At 38.7% G+C, this 22,357-nt stretch overlaps 3 protein-coding genes across 5 annotated transcripts; all 3 read left to right on the top strand.

Annotated features, from left to right (window-relative positions):
- The first annotated feature begins 22 nt into the window (after positions 1 to 22).
- On the top strand, positions 23 to 1,822 carry epgn (epithelial mitogen homolog (mouse)). The gene is made up of 5 exons (XM_061767496.1): positions 23 to 233; positions 364 to 447; positions 936 to 1,056; positions 1,143 to 1,307; positions 1,518 to 1,822. Exons 1-5 carry the CDS (start codon positions 209 to 211, stop codon positions 1,570 to 1,572), a joined length of 450 nt encoding a protein of 149 aa, XP_061623480.1. The 5' UTR covers positions 23 to 208; the 3' UTR covers positions 1,573 to 1,822.
- A 1,964-nt stretch (positions 1,823 to 3,786) lies between these two features.
- LOC133475092 (proepiregulin-like) lies at positions 3,787 to 9,393 on the top strand. Of its 2 annotated transcripts, XM_061767467.1 has the most exons (5): positions 3,791 to 3,967; positions 7,718 to 7,804; positions 8,208 to 8,334; positions 8,414 to 8,560; positions 9,072 to 9,393. In XM_061767467.1, exons 1-5 carry the CDS (start codon positions 3,805 to 3,807, stop codon positions 9,136 to 9,138), a joined length of 591 nt encoding a protein of 196 aa, XP_061623451.1. In that variant the 5' UTR covers positions 3,791 to 3,804; the 3' UTR covers positions 9,139 to 9,393. The 2 variants fall into 2 exon arrangements, with proteins under 2 accessions (XP_061623452.1, XP_061623451.1); XM_061767468.1 differs by lacking the exon at positions 7,718 to 7,804 and having other exon boundaries at positions 3,787 to 3,967.
- A 3,850-nt stretch (positions 9,394 to 13,243) lies between these two features.
- areg (amphiregulin) lies at positions 13,244 to 21,306 on the top strand. Of its 2 annotated transcripts, none has more exons than XM_061767466.1 (6): positions 13,244 to 13,401; positions 14,518 to 14,667; positions 15,889 to 16,114; positions 17,049 to 17,219; positions 19,559 to 19,677; positions 20,978 to 21,306. In XM_061767466.1, the coding sequence occupies exons 1-5, from the start codon at positions 13,365 to 13,367 to the stop codon at positions 19,650 to 19,652; spliced, it is 678 nt and encodes a 225-aa protein (XP_061623450.1). In that variant the 5' UTR covers positions 13,244 to 13,364; the 3' UTR covers positions 19,653 to 19,677; positions 20,978 to 21,306. The 2 variants fall into 2 exon arrangements, with proteins under 2 accessions (XP_061623450.1, XP_061623449.1); XM_061767465.1 differs by having other exon boundaries at positions 19,559 to 19,689.
- Positions 21,307 to 22,357: the final 1,051 nt, after the last annotated feature.

Genomic DNA, 22,357 nt, shown 5'->3' with positions numbered 1-22,357 from the left:
ATGCACGAAGTACATGGGAATAAAGGAAGTGTGATGTAAGGTTTTTTTTGGGGGGGTGTAAAGGAAATGCTCTCGGTTTCTTCGAACCTTTTGTTTCATTGGTTATCCCCCCCAAAAAAATCCCCGTGGTTGGGAGCTTGCACTATATAAAGTTCAGAGGATGTTAAGCAGCACTGCGTTGAAACAGCGATTTTGAGAGCAAGACGAAATGCTTGCGCAGAGTCTCAAAAAGGGTGAGTTCATTCATCATTTTCTTAAACATAAATATGTAAGCTAAAATACAGCAGCTTTATTGTGGTGGTGTTGAGATGAAACCCTAACGTCCTGTTGCTCTTTTTATCCTCCCCCCGCCCATCCCCCCAGGTGTGCTCTCAGCCTTTCTTCTTCTCCTGGCAGCGTCGGGACAGTCGGCACAAACCACAACAAATCCGACTCAGCTTGAAAACAGTAACTATCAGTTCCTTTACAATTCCCCTCCTTTCCTATACAATCAGAATAAGCATTTATAAATACATTAATGACTGTGTCAATCAAATCTAACATCTCCATCATACGATTATGTACATACAAATATTGTAACTCGTGAAGAGAAATTGGATAACTAAAATATAAATAAAATAACTTTTAAATAAATTCTATCTCTGACCGTAAGTATAGATGAAAATGGACCATATTTGACTGAATGTGTACTTAATTTCTGTAAATGTGTTTCAATGCCAGTAAATATAATTTAGAACTGACATAAAAACAGAAGCGGGGATAAGATGCTTCCCTAGTTGAATTTTTGTTTTTGTTTTGTTTACTATTGCTAAAGAGGGGAAATAAATGGCTCATACATTTTAAGTATTGTATTATTTTTCCACGCATTTTTATTTAAAAAAAATAAATAAATAAATCATTCAATTGAGGTCGCTAACAATATTTGCTCTGTGCAGTCACCATCGCGGATCCTCTACTCATGAGTTCACACAGGCCGTGTGGAAGCCAAGACCAGCAATTCTGTTTAAATGGCGGCACATGCGTCTATCCCCAGGACAACACGGAACCCTTTTGCATGTGAGATATCAAACACGCACTTGGAACAAACACGTCGATTCGTGCTCGGTCTCTCTGGAATGCTCTAACTCCTCTTCCCTGTGTAGCTGCAAATCCGGCTTCAGCGGGAATCGCTGCCACTATGATGGCGAGGTTAACTCCGTGTTCTGTCGAAGTGACCATTTTATAGAGCACCTCATTGCCATCAGCTGCGTGGCGGCCATATTCATCTTCATCCTGGTCTTCATCATTTCCTGCATCGTCCGCAAGAGGTGAGTGTCTTCGTTTCATGTATGAATCACATATTGAGTTAATCAATTGACACGTTGTTGATTTGATTATCTATAAATGTGACCTGAGACAAGATTCGAACCAGGGACCTCTAAATTGTGAGGCAGAAGTGCTAAGCACTATTACACCATACTGCCTCCAACAAATGTTCAGTACTTATTTCTTAAGTAATACTTGTTATTTTTTTCCAGGTGTATAAAATCAGCAAAGCAAATCAAATCTGTACCATGTGAGGTGACTGTGTGACACTCTCCACACTTCCCTAATCTTCATGCTCATCCTCCCTGCCACATTTAAGAGGAGACAACAAATGTTCTTTTCATTTGCACAACGCTAACCACCTGTGACGTTTTCCACCAAGCACAAAACAGCCAAGAGTAACAAAACCCTGTCCAATTATCCTTTAGACTCCATGAGAAATGTGACTATTTATTGTTATAACTTATTTTGTGTTCAATTTATTTAAGTTTGTTTAATAAATGAATACAATTTTAAATGTGTATTTTGTTTAACAAAATAATTGACTTTTTTTTTTTTTTTTTTTAATCGATGAAAATTACATTTCACAATCTGCAATATAATGAAGGGGCCACATATGGGGGAGTATGTTGTAGCCTTGTATATGCCGCAGGCTTTGTACCGTGTTAGGTTGCACTCATTTATGTTGAGCATTGTATAAATCAACAAATATGATGACACATCAGTCACAACAATATTGCCAATGTCCCATTCGATATAAATGAAATCACAGTTGATTAAAGGGGGAGAAAATAAATTTATGCAATATTTTCATATTGAACAATGACAGGATTTGCCCACCAAGGGAACCTCTTTAATAGAATGTAGAGCATTTGTATTTTGCAGGTGCGTCTCAATACATTTGAATATTGTAGGAACGTTAATTTCAGTAGTTCAAAAAGTGAAACTCATACAGACTAATTCAACATAAAACATACTTCTCAGAAGGCCCCTTCCGACCTAATTTCTGCGTTAAAAATCATTGTGACTGAAATAATTTTTTTTTTTAAGCTGTAAGCTATAATCAAACGGCATATTTAGTTATTTGGGGGGCCCAAGGCAAACCCAGAAATGCTTTTTTTTTTTTCCCATCAATGGGGTCTTGCGTGGTGAACCTGCATACAGGTCATGGCGGTGGAGTACGTTACTCATGTTTTCCTTGTGACAACTGCTAATTCCAGGTGTTTTTGAAGCTCTCCACAGGTGTCTTGGTTCTTGGACAACTCTTCTGATTATTCTTTGCACTCCTCAGTCAGAAATTTTGCGAGGAGCACCTGGTGGTATGATTGGTTTTCCACTTGCGTATTATGGCCCCAACCGTGCTCACTGGAACGTTCAGAAGCTTAGACATCCACCTGTAACCAATGCCATCGTTATGTTTTGCAACAACTAGTTTGCAACAGTCTTGAGACAGCGCTCTGCTCTTACCCATCATGAGATGTGTCTTGACTCAGACCTTGGCAATGCGCCCATTTTGTAGGTCAATTAGGACTAAACCATCTGATATTCATTTGCCCTGACAAGGGGCTGGATTGCTGTTTGATTATTGATAGATTTTAGGTGTTGTCTTGGCTTTCCATGTGTTTTGGCACCTCCCTTTTTTCATGTGTTCAATACTTTTTCCCTGTGTCATTTCACATTATTACAACTTAATTTCTGATCTTATTCTACTTTCTTTGTATGTAGGGATTACTTGGATTGTTCCCATCTGGTGAACATTTCATGTCAATAGCACCTTTGGAAATATAATTAATTAGAAAAATAGTGACGTGTTAAATACTTATTTCAGCCGCTGTGTGTGTGTATATAGTTTTTTATATTTTATATTTATAGTTTTGTTTGTTTATCATGAAGTATTTCCCTGTGTGTAGTAAATGAATTTCACTTTTTGAATTGAACTAATGTAATAAATGGTTTTCCACAATATTCTATTTATTGACATGCATCTTGTGTTAAAACACAGAGAAACAAGAAAAGTAGACGGTATTATCTCTGAAACATTAAGGATTAATCTTCCATTGTTTAATGTTAATATGGTACATTTTGAAAAGATCTGTAGTTCATAATTTGAGTTAGGAAAATTAACCGGTGTGTGAGCAATTGTGCATATAGAAAATGAACATTATGTAAGGGTTAATATATTTATTATTGTAGTTTAAGGTTCGTGGTATGAGGCAGTACAGGAACCACACAAAAATAAACATTGTTAAATGAATGCCTCTCTCACAGTGACAATCAAAAGTAAGCAGTTATCTTTGTCACATTTTTTTTTTTTGAAATTACAGAGTGAGTTTTTGTGGGTTGTGTTCGCCAGGGAATTTAAAGCCATCAATTATTGCAAAAAAAGGGAAAGAAAGAAAAGGAATGGTGATGACGACGATAATGATGCCTTCAGGGCCCGTCACTAAGTGGGATCTTTAACTGCTAACGCATGACAGTGTGCCTTTCGACCGCACCCACATGAGCACACCTCAGCTCACCGTTACTTGGTTAGTGACACACAACACAACGAACCGCAGCCCTGAAAACAGGTCGAAGGCATTTTTGCACATTTCAGAAGAGCGAAACTACTGTACGTCCTCGTCCCAAATGGCAAAAGTGTCAGCTCTTCTCTCCATTTTCGGTAAGTTGGAGTTTCTTTAGCCTGCTTTTTGGGGGACGTTTTGCTCGTTCAAGGGTCGAATGATTTTAATATGTGATATTAAATCATGATATGAGTGCATTACATTTTAAATAAGGGTATACATTATTGGAATATGTTAGGTCAGTTATGATAACCAAAATGACCCAGATCTTTAATTATTTGTTCTATCTTAAATATTAGGTACCTAAACATTTAGTTGCTTAGAAATGAGTTCATACACAAGTAGATATTTTTTTCTTACATTTTATATCGTGTTTTCCTTGTACTGCACACTAAACGAGCATTTTTTGGGGTACATTTTTCTTGTAATAAACTCAACCAAAAGGATTTATTTCAGTTCATTTCAAAAAGTGAAACCATGTACAGATTCATTAAACGGAAAAAAACTTTTTACACGGCCAGTTCCTAACTATTTTCTGTATTAGAAATCATTTTGATTATGGGATATTCAAATTACTTGTGATGGTGAATTTTGACTTTGTTCGCTGTAAACCATAATCATCCAAATTATAACAAAATCATGAAATACTGTATTTTGCAATGTTTAATGATCACTTTTTGAATGGAACTATCCACCATATTTTGATTTAATGTGATGTCCCTGCATGTCAAACAAACAGGGACAATTCATCTTTTTAAATTTAAGTTAAATAAGCAGCAAATCATAGCTGAACCGATGATCAAATGAGGCAACACTTCATCCTTGAACATTTTTCTCATTCTTTATCCTTATAATTTTGCACTTATTTAATAGACGAGAAGGAAAACAGGAATATTCTCATCTTTTGCTATAACAATTCTACAAGGGTCAATTCCACCAATTAAACTTTAAAGTTGTTCATTCAGAATTTGTTTTGTCCCATTATTATTACAGTACAAAAAGTATCAATTGTCGTAACTCATTCACTGCCATTGACGGCTGTTGAAGTCAAATATCCATTTTAATATGGGGGACTGGCAAAGAATTTAATGTGTCACTTTTGACCAGCATCTGTCACAAAAGGTCACTGAGTCATTCTCTGGGTTCTTGACACAGTTAAAGGGCCGGTACCCAATTTGCCTGTCTCTCAAACGAATTATGATGTTTTCACTTTGATGGCGAACTTGAGCTTTACATTCATTGCTTCAGCCTCACTGGAGAAACGGTGTCCCCCTCCTCAATGTTCCTTTTTCAACCGCAATTCCTCATAATTCTCAGAAATAATCCAGTTCCATTGGCACATTTTTTCCCACTTATTTTATTATTTGTGTAGTTGTTTTGAGAAGGTGATTTTTTTCCAATCAAGGCATAAGAAAGATGCTGGAGTAGCTTTTTTTTTTTTTTTTTTTTTTGTTTTTTTTTAATTTTTTTTTTAAGCGGGACGTGGTTTCACGCATTCAGTGGACACAGCCACAGCGCTTGAGAGCGGAGATAAAGGGTTGATTTTTCACGATTTTGAAGCCACATTTTATATACTTGACAATTTTTTTTTAAATCATTCAAATTTGGTGGGGTTGTTAACAACTCTGTGGCTTGTCAAGTTTAAAGACTTATTTTCGCTTTGCAGGGGCTTAAAGTAAGTTGGGAAGGTACACCAAATCTTCATCATCCTAACCGTGACAGGTTGGTGAAAGTGTCTGCGTCATATGAGTACATTATCTACAATAGACGGGTTAAAACCAGAATGATCAGGTTATGTCAGCGTTGGCTAACATTTTCTGGTTGCACAAATGAGACTCCTCCAGCGTTGTCGTCAAACAAGTAAAAACATGAAGAGGAGGCAACGGTCGATGCGGAGCAGCAGAAAAGGGAGACGGATTTAGTCCTCAATGGAAATAATTGATACAGAGACAAGTTTTTTTGTCCCCCCCACCTTCAAATCAGTTGCAGTCTACTCACTTTGTCGCTAAAGGGCGCTAAAAGACATTCATTGTTCCTGCAAGTAGTGCTGATAGAGTGTTAAGAGAGAGAGAGAAAGGTAGGAGAAAGGAGAGAAAGGAGTAATAGTAGTAGTCATAGTGGTGGCGGTAGGAGAGAGAACGAGGAAGAAAAGGGAAAGAGAGAAAAAGAGATAAGGAAGTAGAAAAAGAGGATGAGTGGTTGATGTAATAATTGTAGTTGTAGTCATAGTAGTGGTTGTAATTGTACGAGTATAATTGGTAGTAGTGTTACGGGTAGTAATAGTTGCAATATTAGTTGTTGTCTAGGTAGTAGTAGTAGTAGTGTTATAGGTGTGGTCACAGTAGTATTTGTAGTGGTAGTAGAAATAGTTGTCATAGTGACAGTAGTAGCGGTAGAGTTGAAATAGCAGTAGTAGCATTAGTAGCAAGTCGTAGTAGTAGTAATCAGAATCAGAATCATCTTTATTTGCCAAGTATGTCCAAAAACACACAAGGAATTTGTCTCCGGTAGTTGGAGCCGCTCGAGTATGACAACAGACAGTCAATTGACAGAGAACACTTTGGAGACATAAAGACATTGACAAAAAAAAAAAAAAGTCACTGAGCAGTAAAGGGTTGCTAGTTATCTGGTAATGCCGGTACATTTTTTATTTTTTTTTTGACAATTGTGCAAAAAGATGTAGAGTCCTCTAGCACTTAGAGCAGTTCGAATGACTAATATTGCAATAGTCCGGTGCAATGAACATTGTGCAAAGGGTGCCGAGACTTCAAGGAGTGTATGCGGTTTAAAGTGACGAGTAGTGCGATAATCTGGGACAATGTTGCTTGTGCAAATGTTGCAGCTACTCCTCAATCAGAGTGCAAATGGAGCAGATGCTACTCTGGCATGAGTGGCCAATATTGGTCAACAACAGATATGCAAATAGTGCACTACAGTGAGTGCACGAGTAATGTATAATTGGCCCCACAGAAATGTGACAACAAACAAGTCAAAAAAATTGCCAGCATGTTGTAATGGAATTGTAGGTTAGGTGTTTAAGAAGTTGATCGCAAGAAGGAAGAAGCTGTTGGAATGTCTGCTAGTTCTAGTTTGCATTGATTGGTAGCGCCTACCTGAGGGAAGGAGCTGGAAGAGCTGGTGACCGGGATGCGCAGGGTCCGAGAGGATTTTGCACGCTCTTGTCTTAGTTCTGGCAGCGTGCAAGTCCTCAAGGGTGGGTAGGGGGGTACCGACAATCCTTTCAGCAGTTTTGATTGTCCGTTGCAGTCGGAGTTTGTCCTTTTTTGTAGCAGCACCAAACCAGACTGTGATGGAAGAACACAGGACTGTTTCGATGACCGCTGTGTAGAACTGTCTCAGCAGCTCCGGTGGCAGGCCGTGCTTTCTCAGAGGCCGCAGGAAGTACATCCTCTGCTGGGCCTTTTTGAGGACGGAGTTGATGTTGGTCGCCCACTTCAGGTCCTGAGAGACTGTAATTCCCAGGAACTTGAAAGTCTCGACGGTTGACACAAGGCAGCTGGACAACGTGAGGGGCAGCTGTGTAATGTACTGTAAGCACAGCACAGTGCGACTCATTTGATATTCGCAAAACAAAAATTGTTTTATTCGTGCTGTTAAAAAAAAAAAAAAAAAAAAAAAAAAGCGCATTCTTCGTCACCGCTTCCAGCTCATTTAATAAAGCCAGAGGAACACCCGACAAACAACCGAGTGTCTCGTCATGTAATTTGGCAAATATTTTCTTATTTAGGAGTGTGACCATTGGAGACATGTGCAAATCAAATTTAGACTTTCATAATACAATATTACATAACACATATGATGTGTTAACACATGTTTGTGTTCAACAGGTGTCATGCTGGTGTGGCCTTTTGTCCTGACAAAGAGTGTCTCATCCATACTTCAGACTACACACACTGACTCCTCCATGTCTGCAGGTATACTGGACAGACGGCAGACAGATACAGTAGATATAAAAAGTCTACACACCCCTATTGAAATGCCAGGTTTTTGTGATGTGTATATTTTTAAAAAATGAGAAAAAAAGATAAATAATTTCTAAACTTTTTCCATCATTAATATGACCTGTAATCTGCACACCTCAGTTTTATTTTCGATTCTTTTCAAGAGGGGAAGGGAAAACAAACAACTGAGATAATGTGGTTGCACAAGTGTGCACACCCTCTTATAATTGGGGTTGTGGCTGTGTTCAGAACAAACTAGTCACCATTTCAAGTGCCTCGGAGTATCCTCAAATAAAGTTCAGATGTTCTAGTAGGCTTTTCCTACATAGATTGTTTGAGTGAAAAACAAACGTGCATGTTGCTGCTTCCGCCTCAGGCCGTGGAGAAGAGCGCTCCCATGTGGTGAAACGCACCACCCAGAACTGCGACGCCACTTTCGCCAACTACTGCATGAACGGAGGTCAGTGCATGCTGCTGGTGGACTTTAACGAGCACCACTGCAAGTAAGTGTGCACATGTAAGACTGGTTATACAGTATACTGTATATACTGTATGACGCAATGACGTGAATCCACCCCGCAGGTGTCACGGTGGTTTCTACGGGCCCCGCTGTAGCAACCTGGAGCTGGTCTTCAAGCCAATAGGAGAGGAGCAGGTCATCTTCATCATCTTCTGCGTGACTCTGCTCGCCGTGGGCCTGGCTGGAGCGCTCTACTTCTGCTGCAAGTGGTAAGTGCGCCATTCACCAAGGATTATCATGCAATCGTGGAAAAGTGTTCTCTGGAATAGCTAATGTCCTCATTATGATCCATTTGAATAATCATCATGATCATCATAATAATGTAGTGTAGTTCTTTTTTGTTATACATGACAATATTATTCCATATTGTACTGTACATAACTAATTAGATTTATTAATTAAAGTAATTTCATTTAAACTTGTATTGCTTTATACAAATTCCAGCTATTTTATTCTATTTAACACATTTTTAAAAATCATTATTGGGAAACCAAATTTGGAATTATCATTAGCATTATAGCATAGTTGCCTATGTCATAGGAAATTATGCTATTCGGCTAACAATATGCGCTATCATTATTATTTTTTAACAATTAAAATTTTCGCTCATGAAGTTTGCAAATATGGTGTGTTGCTACATTGGTCCAATGCTTGTATTTGAAATGTTTCATAGCAAAATACAACATTAGTTTCAATAACTGTTGTGTGTTTGTGTTACAGGTATAAGAAGAATAAATGTAATCCCCAGCAGAAGTGGCAAGGCTACAAAGGAGTCCAGACAATATAGCGTCCATGCTACAAATGACTAAAGGAGCCCCTTTTTTTTTTTTTTTACTTTTTTTAATTTTAGTTTTTTAAGATAAATCTTGCACTTTAGCTTTTTGCATGATTTGGCTTGTATTTATTTATACCTTTCTGCATTTTCTATGCCCAAAAAATTGCAACGTGTTTAGTCAGAAAGGATGATGATAATTTATTGCTATAAAGATTTTATGTGTACAATGGAAGTTCTGCCACAAACAAATAAAAACAGTCAATCTTGCACTGGTTTATTTTTAAATATGAAAGTCTTTTTTTTTTTTTTTTTTTTTTACCCTTTCTCCACACGTGTGGATTACTATGGCCTGGATAACTAAGAATCTACATATACAAAAAGAAAAAAAAAACACAATGTTTAGCAAGCACATTGGAATTGTTTTAGTGATATTGTGACTTGGGAAAAATATACTCAATGGCTAATGGCATTATGCATTTTTTTCCCACAATTTAAAACCATACTTAGGTGTCTTATAACGTGTCTGTGACATGCTTTCGGAAAACACCTCAAGGATCAAAACACTCCCTATTGAAATGAATGGAAATGCCATTAATGCCTCCCACCCTTCTCATGAAACACCAACAAACAACTTTGTAACGTGTTTTTTAAACAAGGGAAATAGCACTCCACAGTTTTGTCATTCATAAACATTTGCAGTAATAACTGTAATTTAATAGAATGGAACGAATTAAAGAAAATGTGCATCATGATTTCATGCATTCATTGTGGGGCTTCTTCTGGTGTGTGCGTCTTGGCCACCAGGTGGCATTATAACACAGACGCATAGACACGAAAAAGACGGTCAAAACCGCTCAGTATGCTGCAGTAATGTTAGTCATTTTTCACAGAGGAAAAAGAATATATGCCTGTGAGTATATGCCATTATTTGTGGGAAATAAATAATAATTTTCAGACCAATAAGTAAAGTTTGATCATCTAACGCTGGGAATCGCTGTGATAAAGTGTTACAGGACAACAACTGATATATATCATATTAACATTTTACATGTAAATGTGTAATGCAAAACGATGCATCATGACGGTTGCGTGTCAGGTTAATGTATAAACAACATTGTACTCCACACAACCTCATTAGTTTCTTAAACGGACCTAGCGAGCTGTTTCAAACTACTGAATTGGTCATGTCAGTGTGCTCTATATGCTAATGAGAGCAATAATCCCACAAACATTAACCTGACATTTGCAGCATCGTTCCCCCGATTCTGGACAATATTTTGCTGTTCTCGGTGGCGCGTTGTGGTTATGATCTCATTGTTGCGTGTCAGTAGGTTAGACAGTGGAAGCTTTGCACTAATCCGCATCTTTGTGCTCTGACGCAATTTCAAAAGTCAGCGTGCACGTGTTGCAGACGCACGTTTTGGATTAAGTTTCTGGCATGTTGACAGCTTGCAGTTAAATCCAGAAGTATTGAGACAACGATTTTGCCTGAATACACAAGCCACCGGATGTGAAAAAAATACAAATAAAAAATCCACAAGTATAGACTTTGAATCTGGTTTTGTAAGTTTTTGGTTCTTGGGAGAATTTTACTCCAAGGACCCCCTCATAATCTTAATGCCAATTAGACATACTGTAACTACCATGCAGACCACCAAATGCCATGAGAATTTAAAAGTTGCCTATTCTCGAGAAAAACTTGTAATGTTATGATAGCAATTTTGTTTTTTTTCTTGGAAAAAATGTAAGTATGTTATGAGAATAAAGACATATCCCCCCCCCCCCCCCCCCCCCCCCCCCCCCCCTAAAAAGTTATCTATTTTTGTCAGGATAAAACTTCATAATCTTCTCAGAATAAAGTTGCATTTTTCCAAGATAAAGTTGTAATATCATATTAAAGTCAAAGTTTAAAGAAAGATTAAAGTCATATTTTAACAAGTTAAAAAAGCTTAAATTTAACCCTTACTGTACACACTGCTCATTTTCCATGCACATATAGTACTGTATGTTTCTGGTCAGCAAAGAATATTGTCATAATAATTATTAAAAGCCTGTCTGACATGAATAAATGTATAATTAATCATTAACCAATGTTTCAGAGGAACATTATTTCTAAGGTACATTTACATTTACGACTTGAACGTGACCCGATTCCACCATGTTTGAAGGATGATGTGGTATGCTTTGGATCATGAGCTGAGAGTTCAGCTTCCTCTATTATTGCCTGAGGAGTCACGACGTGGGGTTCTTCCGTACGCAGATACCGAAAGGACACCTGATTGCACGAAATGATTGTATTCTTCCTAATTGCGGAGAAGCTGCAGTTTCATTGAGCCACTTTGTCCTGACAGATGCAGCTATTTTTATATTTTGCCTTGAGGTGCAGTGCGTGTGTGCGTGCGTGTGTATGTTTGTGTGTTTGTGAGGGCAGCTGCTATGAGGTGCTTCCCTTCGGGCTTACCACACACGTGCATAACAACCCAAACAATATGTGACGAGAACTCCCAACATCCCACGCATCCCCGAGGATGTGCAGACACAACAACAGCAGCCGCGGTCACACCCTCCCCGCCCAAAATGTACAGAAATAATAACACGCGGCATTGATTCACTCATAAAAACACACACCCACACCCACAGCCAATCACAGGGCACCGCACTATTCAACGTGCCGCCTCAGCAAATTCTGTTAAACAATAAAAAAAAAAAAATCCATTAAATAATTGAAAATGGCATTAGATTCTGTATATTGATTTGTCATGAAATAAATTAATGATGATGAACTATGTTCAATATAATGAGCAAATATTATTGGTCTTTTGACATGTTAATTGCTCTTGATTATATGTTTAAATAACTTTGTATTGATTTAAGCACAAATGACACTGTATTGTGCATCCCAACAAATGGCTTCAAAATCATTAAAAATGAAGCAAGTGTCTCTGCTGAATGCACCGAAACCACGCCGCCCTCCACGGTCAAAATATCCATCAAATACTACTGCTGGCTGGTATTTCTCCCATTAGGCCGTCACGGGGGTCTTCCACACAGAGACAATGAGGCACTCTAAAGCTGCCACGCAAGCGCGAAGCCACGCTCCAGACGCTGGCTGTCAAGTTGGACTTTTTATCTTTTTTTTTAAAACCCTTTTCACTGTTTCCCGTTTCTCTGCTTGACATGCGCGCTTAGAGGGGGTGCCGGAGAGCGCTCCCACTGGGGACAATGAGACCCGGAAGGGCGTGATTGGGAGGAACTTCTGTGCTCATCACGGATTGTCCATAACGAATACCATGTTCGAGCATAAGGGTGTCCATACGTGCTCTTGGCACCAGGACACCCTAGGTCACCGTTCGATGATCGACTTTGTGCTCTCAGGTCTTGGAGACTTGTGCGAAGAGATGGGCTGAGCTGTCCACTGATCACCACCTGGTTGGCTCCGACGGTGGGGGAAGATGCCGGTTCGACGTGGCAGGCCCAAACATATCGTGAGGGTCTGCTGGGAACGTCTGGCAGAATCCCCTGTCAGAAGGAGTTTCAACTCCCACCTTCAACAGAACTTTGCTCATGTTCCGGGGGAGGCAGAGGACATCGAGTCCGAGTGGAGCATGTTCTGCACCTCCATTGCCGAGGCGGCCGAACCGGAGCCGCGGCCGTAAAGTGGTCGCTGCCTGTCGTGGCAGCAATCCTGAACTGGTCGCCAGCCTACCCCAGTGTACGTTCATACATTATTATTTAGCGATTCAAAATTTGAAAACTTTCCATATGAACGTGGATTTTTTTTTACAACCCAAGTGCCATGACTGCGGATGACTGCGTGTCTTTCAGACAAATGCGCAAGTGTTGCTACGTGACCATATGAGGAAAGCGGAAGTCGTAACAAGGCGCGAAGCACATAATGTGGCCAGTGAGTGTTTTAATGGACACGAGAGGCCAGATGGAATAAATGAATTGAATATGAACTGCTTCACATTCATTATTCCCCGCACAGTGGGCTTTTCATGTGTAAAATAGGACTGGGGATGCAAAATGTGTTGCCCCGGGCTGGTTAATCATTACACACAGTCACACACACACACACACACACACACTTCCTTGGTGTGCCAAGGCAGGCGCACGTCTATAAAGGTTGCGCCCAACCCCAGTAGAGGTTTAAGAGAGCACAGCACAGTCTCCCTCATCTACACACTCACACTTGTCAGACTAGCTGACTTCGCGGCACACACTCTTCCTCCTGGGATATGAACACCTTCATCCTCACCCGCCTCCTCTGTTTCGGTAAGTCCCGGCTTGAACTGCCCCGGTCGTGTTGGCGAAAGGGTTAAAAAAAAAAAATCAAAGGAAAGAAGGAATGTCCATACGAGCAGGGACTCGTCTTGCACAGGGAAAGAGTTCCATACTTGTAACAGCACCGGAATCGAACAGCGATTTGTCTCGTGCGGACCTCGTATTTTCCATTATGTGCTATGAGACCTAGCCTTCTTATTGCAATTGTGTTTTTTAACAATGAATTTGTCTCTGTTCTAGACTGGCTCTACTACTACTAATGTGCAAGAACAGACTGAACCTACATTTAAATGTTTATTATTTGATGGTTTTTTTAACGCTTTTATGACATTTTATTGAAATGAATGTATCGGGGGTGGGGCGGGGGGGAAGTAGGACTACTGGTTTGTAATAAACCAGTTTCCCGACCTTTATTAGAAAAATCATCAAACAAAAATACGAAGATATACAGATTAATTGTACCTCGTGCTATCGAGTGGAAGAGCATAATTGTTCTACATGTCACTATACGTTGCTGGCATAGACCGATGAACAAAGATACATTACATTATTTTTAGACCAATGAGGTGAAATTGGATCATTTGAACAGAGTTGGGTTCAAAAATGGATTAATTTAGGTCAAGGTTCATGCATATGTCACCAATTCAATGAAAAGATTGAATCTACATTATTTGAAATTAAAAACAGTTATTTTGAACAGTTAAAAAAAAAGGTTTGTGTTTGGATTTGAAAAACAAAAAAAGGCTGGAGGGATTCAAATCTACATTATTGATACAATTTGCTCATTAAGAAGCAAATGGACGTAATTGACTCTGCATCTTTTTGCACCATTGTCCAAAAAAATAAATACAAATAAAAAAAGAATGTACCGGCATTACCAGATTACTAGCAAGCCTTTATTGCTCAGTGACTGTTTTTCTCAATGTCGTTATGTCTCAAAAGGTGTTCTCTGTCAATTGACTGTCTGTCGTCGTACTAGAGCGGCTCCAACTACCGGAGACAAATTCCTTGTGTGTTTTTTGGACAAAATAAAGATGATTCTGATTCTGATTGTCAACGATGTTCTGTGCACTGTGTGTGACTTACGTCCCCCGGGTGTGTTTTCAGTACTTTTCAGTATTCTGGGCGCTCAGGGATCTGAGGCGTCGTCCTCCGGCGAGTTCGGCAGCGTGACCGTGGTGGGCTCGGCCTCAGGGGAAGGCCTCCAGGTTGTGCAGGGCAATGTGGACGACGACGTGGACTTTGAGGAACTCGCAAGTATGTTTCTTTACGTTCACGTGAAAATGTGACAGAGCACAGACACTTGTTGCTCGGCAAAATTCGTAGGGCCATGTCCCTTTAAAAATGATTTATGCAAACCATGACTACCGGGTTATTTAAATGACAAACAAGGGGCTGAGGGCACATGACATAAACACACTATATTTAAATCCATTAATTAAGAACATCCTTCTGAAACATGACCTACTGTAAAAACATTAATTTCACAGTTGCATTGCTGTTCTGTATTAAACATAAATAATGTAGGAAAGAAAAAAAACAGCACTAGTTTCACAAATGGGTTTATCTAACACAGTGTTTATGCATACTATCCCTGTCAACGAATATTAAATAAAAATATATGGTGCGATAGAAAAAGTAAAAACGAACAAAAAAATGTTTGCACTTTTAATTGGATAGCGATCAATTTGTTCATAATGACCTTATTAAGTTGCTAGATTTTCCAAATAAATCCATTAATCTATGCAGGATGTGAGCTTCTAATAAAATAAATACAATATTTTTTAAGTATGAATAAATGAGTGTATATTTAAGTCTTTTTTTTCAAAGAAAGAAATGAAAAACTATTGTGTCATCCAAGTTTGATGAAATAAAAAAGAAAAAAAAAAGAAAAAAGAAACAAACTATTGTGCGTGATCCTAGTTAGTTGAAATAAATACAGGTACAGTGTTACCTCGAGTTTTTTGTAGCTCAGTCAATTTTTTTGCTTTGAGTTGCGAGCAAAAATAATAATAAAAATGCGCTAGCTACAGTGGTACTTCACAGCAGACAGTTAACAAAAAAAAAAAAGAGGCCAAGTGTTGGTTTTTTAGCAATTTATTAGCACTCCCAGTTGAACAACGAGAAATATATGTTGTGTATTTAACCAAACCACATTAAATTGGTCTTACGTAAGTCTGCTAGCTTAATGCTAACACACAATGCAAAACGCCATAGATAGGCTAATAAAACTAGCATTAATGTTGCGCTGATTATAACTTTTGAGCGACCCATATGTTATCACAAGCTGTAGCAATACGTGCAGACAGAACGTACAACAATACTCACAGGCATATACTCTTTATCCTCTGTGAAAAAAAATTGAAATATTGTTACAGCTCAGTTGTGACGGCCTTCTTCTGTGTTTCCACCGAGTATCCAGCATATCATATAATAATGTCTTCAGTGCGTTTAATGACTGTCTTTCCCTTCTTCCAGGTGGGCTCCTGAGAGAGGACAGGAAGAAGAGGAAAGGCAAAGGCAAGAAGAAGAGCAAGCAGAAGAGCAGGAGCACCACAGCGTTCAACCTCGAGCACACGCACTCCACTCAAGGCCGCACCCCCGCCATGGAGACCACCCAGAACCCCTGCAACTCCACCCACCTGGGGTACTGCATCCACGGCTACTGCCAGCGCATGGAAGGCCTGCAGGAGCCCGTGTGCATGTGAGTCCACAGACAAGTTCTTGTGTGTATCTTCGTGTGTGTGCAAATGCCAGTGGGGGGAAGTATCCATCCATCCATCCATCCATCCATCCATTTTCCATACCGCTTTATCCTCACGCGGGTAACGGGTGTGCTGGGGCCTATCCATGCTATCTACGGGCAAGAGGTGGGGTACACCCTGAACTGGTCGCCAGCCAATCGCAGGGCACATATAAACAAACAACCATTCGTGCACACATTCACACCTAAGGGCAATTTAGAGTGTTCACTCAACCTACCACGCATGTTTTTGGGACGTGGGAGGAAACCGGAGTGCCCGGAGAAAACCCACGCAGGCACGGGGAGAACATGCAAACTCTTGTCTGGCTGTCAACACGCCGCCGTCTTCATTAGCAGTTTTTCAGCATGTTAAATTAGCGATTGAACATCATTTTAGGGTGCTAGCTGTTCTGTTCATGTAAAAGTACAACGGTATATGGTAGCAATATAAGGTACAATACCACCTTGAACAAAGCGGTGTTTGGAAACGCAAACAAGCTGTCGTTTTTTGTTGTTGTTTTTTTTAATTGCCTGAAAAATTGTCGTTTTCGTTAAAATATGACTAAATACTTCCACTTTTTCCACACCAGCTATTCAATGAATTTGGTCTCCACTTCTGCTACTGATGTCACACCAAGAGATGGGGGCGTGTCGATTTTGGTGCTGAAAAAGGGGCGTTCCACAGGCTATTAGTTTTTGGATTGATATTATTGGAAATGTCTTCCAGTTTCATTTTCTTAAGCAAAAAAAAAATAATACAGAAAATCAACTTGTGAGTGAAATATGTACCATTAAGACACCATATTTCCTTTGAGTACAGACTGTACTTTTGCCCCCTCTGGTGAATGTCATCATCCTTCCTTCAGTGAGATTCTTCATTTCTGCATCGTTGCAGCTGCATGAAGGGCTATGACGGCGAGCGCTGTGGGATCCAAACTTTGGGGACCATCGGGAGCATGTCGGAGCACAGCAGCGATGCCGTGTGGGTCCAGATGGGCTTGGTCATCACTGCCACAGTTCTGTCCTTAATCAGCTGCACCGCTGTCATGCTCATGGCCTGCGCACAGTGAGTAGGCCAGAGTTTGTGGTTTTAAAACTGCTGTCAAAAATTGCATGTAGCCTCCACCCCCGTCTCCACTGCCAGCTCATACTGAGAGTTTTAACAACGTTTGATGACGGTGCTTGATAATGCTTGATGACTATAGTTGACAGCAAACAAAAAGTGCAAATTCACCATCTCAAGAAATTTGAATATGACATACAAAGCAATCAAAATATAGAAGTTAAGTAGGAATTGGCCTTCTGAAAATTTGTAAGGCAGAAAATGAAAGCATATTTCCTTATACTTGAAAAATCTAAATTTCATCGCCAAAAATAATCACAGTAATTTCCTTTTTTCTTTTTTTCCTTTTAAACATTATCATCGCATTTAACATAGTTATCTTTCATTTATTAAATTCAAACATTGTCATTATTAGCGTCAACCTTTTTCAGTTTGTCTTACTTATGGCAGTGAGTAGAAGACGTGTTTTATTTTTTTTTCTCCAACAATATTTACAGAATTTATACCGTCAGACCCCTATCACAACTTGACGAGATAGGAACCATATTTGGTAACATAGGAAAAAGTGGACCCTGCCCACTGCCCATTTCTACATGCCAAATAATGTATCACAAAAAAAATCTGAATAACAAAAATACAATAAAATGTAGTTACTTTATCATGCTGTATGATTACGCAGAATAATATTTAAAAAAAAAAACATTTAACAGTGAAAATGTATCATCTTGTCTGTGATGAAATCTAAACGTTTCACTGAGTGACCTATAAAAGATGAAGCAATGTTGGTAACTACCAGGAAAACATGCAGTGATTGTGTGTAGATTACAGTGTAAAAAGAAAAAATGCACACCACACCTCTGAAATGAGCGCACACATCCTGTGAGTTGGCATCTAAACACACAACACACCCCTAGCGCACCCTTGGTGTGCGGGCGGCGTCACAGGAAGTACCTCTTGCACTTTTACTTTTATTAATCAAATATCCAATCCCGTTAAGCTCTCGTTATTCCTGGCACACTTACTGGGAGAGCATGTCATGCACATACAATCTTCATCAATATGTGACCAAATATGTTAAAGCATGTCCAAAGTCCACAGAATTGAGATTTCATGACTCAGAGGTGCACCAGGTTAAGGTGGCACTAAATTGATTAGAAGCGGAATTTATTACACTGACGGTGAACACATCACAAGCTGGGCGCCACCCCACAAAAGAAGGTGAAGATCATTAAAAATAGAGTGGAATACTCCCGATTTGTACAATAAGAACATTTGACATCTTAATAGATAAGCATATCCTGCAGTTGTCTGAAAATTGAGTTTTCGGGCAAATATTTATGAAAATGTTGACAAATATTCCAATGATAACAAAAGCCGGATGTACTTTAATAATTGTATTACATAATTTACAAATAATTTGCATTTCCATTTATATTTCTCTATGACAAAATCATTTGGAAATTGAATTAGTAGTTTTTCTGTGATCCTGCTCAAACCAAAACAACAATTTGACAAAGACACAAATTCAGTTTCTTACATCCCTGTGAAGCATAACAGGGCCACACTGAAATGGAAAAATATATATATAATTATGCTGTCAGAGTGAAATCTCAACATTATAAAGACAAAAAGTCACATTTTTCCTGGAAAAAAGTTGGATTCTCACAAGAGAAAAAAATATCATAATTTTACCAATTTTCAGAGAATATAGTTGCTATACAACAAGAAAAGTATAATGTGTCAATTTAACAGGAAAAAAGACTATTTTATAATAAAAAAGTCGTAAAGTTATGAAAATAAAGTTGGAATTTTATGAAAATGAAATCATGTTATTGTGATTAAAAAGTTAGAATTTTCCATAATTCAACTGCTATACTAAGAGAAACAAGCAGTAAAATCACAAGAAATAAATCGACAATTTTGAAAATGAATTTATGAAAAAAACATTTTTTTAATTATATTTTCCAAAGAATAAAGTACTATAAGAAAAAAGTTTAGAAGAAGAAAGCTGAAATTTACAGAGGGGAAAAGGTAGTAATATAGTGACAATTAAGTGATAGTACTATCCGAAAATGAAGTTTTATATTACTAGAAAAATGTTGTAATTATATTGAAAAATTATGTATTTTTACAAGCAAAAAAGTCTTGAGTTTAGAATTTTAAAATTATAGTTTAAGACGAGTCGAAAATAAATGTGCCCCTGTGTCATAAGGAGGACTTTTGAGGATACTGTCAATGATGAGTGTAATGTGATTTGTTTGTATTAGCCCAAAAATAGATGTCAGGTCTCACGTTTCCTCAGTACAATAAATGAGTTTCCTCACATCATGTGTCTTCTGCAGTTACAAGTCCCAAAAAAACTTCCTGGCGTCCCACCTCGGGAGCTGGTCGGAGCAGCAGAAGCTGCAGAAACCCGCCTGTAATGTTGTGGTGTGAGAGAGAGCCCACCAGCCGGGAGGAGGTAAATTCGGATGTAAGCGTTTGCAACTCACTCACAGCACAGTTATTCACAGGGAAGGACAACCACGTACAAGTCTGCTTGCGTTATTCCTCCAAATTCCATCTAATGAACAACCCAAAAACAAGCCCGCATGTGCCCTTGTGGTGCATGATATTTCTTGTCAAGGGTGGTGTTGCTCTCATGTGAGCCAAACAATAAAGTACAGTGGTAGTACCACCTCATGACCAACTTTAAATCAGCCTAAAAAGGAAGTGCAAGCTTTATTCCTCAAAGTATATTGAATATGGTGAGCCACTGTAACATTATGCAAAGTTTTGACATCACTGCACTAGGAAAATGCAAACCTGGACTTGAGTAATGATTAATTTAAAATGTATTGCACTTCAGTTAAACAAAAATGTACCTGCTGTAAATAAATATTTGGAAACAAACCATTATAAAAGATTGAATGCAACTGTACTGCAGTGTTGGGAAGATTACTTTGGAAATGTAGTTGGCTACAATTACAAGTTACTCTGATGAAAATGTACTAATCGTGTAACTATTTCAATAATTTTGTCAAAGTAGTATGACAAATGATATTTGATGACATTTTGGTTACTGCATCAACAAAAATGTGTTTATTGCACTGTGTGTGTACAGCATGTGGGAAAACCACATACAATACCATCTTGACCTAATGACAAATGTTCACAATTTAGACAATATCACTTCATATGACAACCCAGATAAGTGAACATTCTATAAAAAAAGTCAAAAAACTATAAAGATGAAACTGTTCTAAAGTCATCGTTCTTTTATGTGTTCAAAAGTGTAACTCTGAGTCTAACCTTTTCAAAATCGCAGACAAACTCATAGTTTGCACCACGAGGTGGTGCTTCAAGGTCATATTTGGAAAAATGATGTCATGTTTGTGACTATGGCAGAATGTCACATCACTAGAGAGCCAATCACAAGCGTCGGCTGTAGAAGGAGGAAGTGATATGAAAAAAAAGCATCAGCGCATATGCAGCTTCTGTACTTTTCAAATGTAACTAAAATTGTCATTGTAGAAATGTCCCAAAAGCAACTGTAATTCAATTAGAGTACATATTTTCTCCCAGTAATGTGATGGGTTTCAGTTACATAACATTTGCAATTAAATTATGTAATATTGTTACATGTAATTACTTACTTCCCAATACTGCTGTACTCTACTTAGAAGTTAAATACAACTGAACAGTACTTAATAAATGTACTGTACTGGATTTAACCATTTCATCATTCATGATTTTTTAAAATGATTTCTCTTTCTCCACAGCCAGTGTCACCACCTACAGATGACCAGACGCAGAAGATTGAATAAGTGCTTCATTAGATGCAACGTAAACTGTCCAAAGTTTCTTCGCATATAATTTATTTAGTGTGATTATTTATCTGAATGAGTGTATGTATTTTGAATTATTATTATTATTATTATTTCTACACAGATGTCTGTATGTGAGGATGTTGAGCATTCAGTCAACAGACAGTGTCGCTTTTATTTATTGCACTGCTCTTGTGATAGGTCAGAGAAACTGTCGTCATCGCACTATGGGGCACAAAAGAGATGACGTTTAAACAACAATAAAATGTCTCAGTGGTATTTGAGTCTGGCTTTTGTGTTTTCTCAGCTCGCGTTAATGCCTTTTGTCATGTCCTACGCGCAGTTATTAGAGAAACATTGTGGGGGCCAGAAAGCGGGTTCAATGTGTGTGTGTGTGTGTGTGTGTGTGTGTGTGCGCGCACATGCCCGTGATCCCCATGGCCTAGGCAGTTGTTGAAGTTACTTTCATCCACTTTTGACAAAATAGGTTATAGGTGTGGTAAGAGCGGGCCTTTAAGCTTTTGTACGTGTCACCGTGGCAACCAGGTAAACACAGTCAGCAGCCGTGGCTGGTCAATCCAAGTCGTTTCACTACAAGTTCAAACAAAGGACACCTGGAATTTCCAGGGTGGGGTTCCACTTTTATCTTTCGTTCATTCACCTTTTTATGGAAGCGAGATGACATTTTTCTCTTGTTAAATCAGACGTGCAGTGTTGTAATACAGGCTGTTAGCCAGTTTACAGACAGTTCTGAGCTCTACCGCTTTCGTATTACACTTAACAACATACAGTACAAGACGTATTGATGTACGTTGACCTTTCTTTTTTGAAGACAAATGTCGGTTGTAGTTTATATTTCGTGTTAATTTTAGCTCTCACGCTCATAATTTATTTTCTTGAAACTTTCAGGTATTATTATTCAGTTTTAGAACCAGCCCGGCTATTGATTTTGATTGCTGTGAGTTTTTGTGTTCCAAAGAAGGTTTCCTTTTTTTCCATCTCATAACAATATTAAAACACATTCACTGCCATTGACGGCTTTAGAAGTGAAATATACATGTTAACTGGGAGGGCTGGCAGTGAATGAGTTTTAAGGAGTAGCCTTCTCAGCAATACAGGGGACATATGGAAATGACTTTTTAATAGTTACACAAATTGTTAGCAAGCGCCATTCATTTGCAGTGTGGACACAGAAAGGTGAACAGCTCCTGCCCTGGATGGTGTCTCCCGAAGTCTCAAAAAGCCCCAAAAGTCGCTAGATTGCTTATCGCTTATTTTCTTCTTTCACTACAGGAGGTCAGAAAATTTGGTAATTAGTACCCACAAAGTTGCTAA

The sequence above is a fragment of the Phyllopteryx taeniolatus genome, chromosome 3 (assembly GCF_024500385.1).
Source record: "Phyllopteryx taeniolatus isolate TA_2022b chromosome 3, UOR_Ptae_1.2, whole genome shotgun sequence".
Lineage (NCBI taxonomy): Eukaryota > Metazoa > Chordata > Actinopteri > Syngnathiformes > Syngnathidae > Phyllopteryx > Phyllopteryx taeniolatus.
This window is presented reverse-complemented; position numbering and strand designations above follow the sequence as displayed.

What these genes read in the sequence shown, in the direction of transcription:
- epgn (XM_061767496.1), top strand. Translation starts at nt 209, where the DNA reads ATGCTTGCGCAGAGTCTCAAAAAGG. An exon ending in TCCGACTCAGCTTGAAAACA is followed by an intron (nt 448 to 935) that starts GTAACTATCAGT and finishes TGCTCTGTGCAG; the next exon opens with TCACCATCGCGGATCCTCTA. An exon ending in AACACGGAACCCTTTTGCAT is followed by an intron (nt 1,057 to 1,142) that starts GTGAGATATCAA and finishes TTCCCTGTGTAG; the next exon opens with CTGCAAATCCGGCTTCAGCG.
- LOC133475092 (XM_061767467.1), top strand. Translation starts at nt 3,805, where the DNA reads ATGAGCACACCTCAGCTCACCGTTACTTGGTTAGTGACACACAACACA. An exon ending in TTTAACGAGCACCACTGCAA is followed by an intron (nt 8,335 to 8,413) that starts GTAAGTGTGCAC and finishes TCCACCCCGCAG; the next exon opens with GTGTCACGGTGGTTTCTACG. An exon ending in CTCTACTTCTGCTGCAAGTG is followed by an intron (nt 8,561 to 9,071) that starts GTAAGTGCGCCA and finishes TTTGTGTTACAG; the next exon opens with GTATAAGAAGAATAAATGTA.
- areg (XM_061767466.1), top strand. Translation starts at nt 13,365, where the DNA reads ATGAACACCTTCATCCTCACCCGCCTCCTCTGTTTCG. An exon ending in GGACTTTGAGGAACTCGCAA is followed by an intron (nt 14,668 to 15,888) that starts GTATGTTTCTTT and finishes CCCTTCTTCCAG; the next exon opens with GTGGGCTCCTGAGAGAGGAC. An exon ending in CTGCAGGAGCCCGTGTGCAT is followed by an intron (nt 16,115 to 17,048) that starts GTGAGTCCACAG and finishes GCATCGTTGCAG; the next exon opens with CTGCATGAAGGGCTATGACG.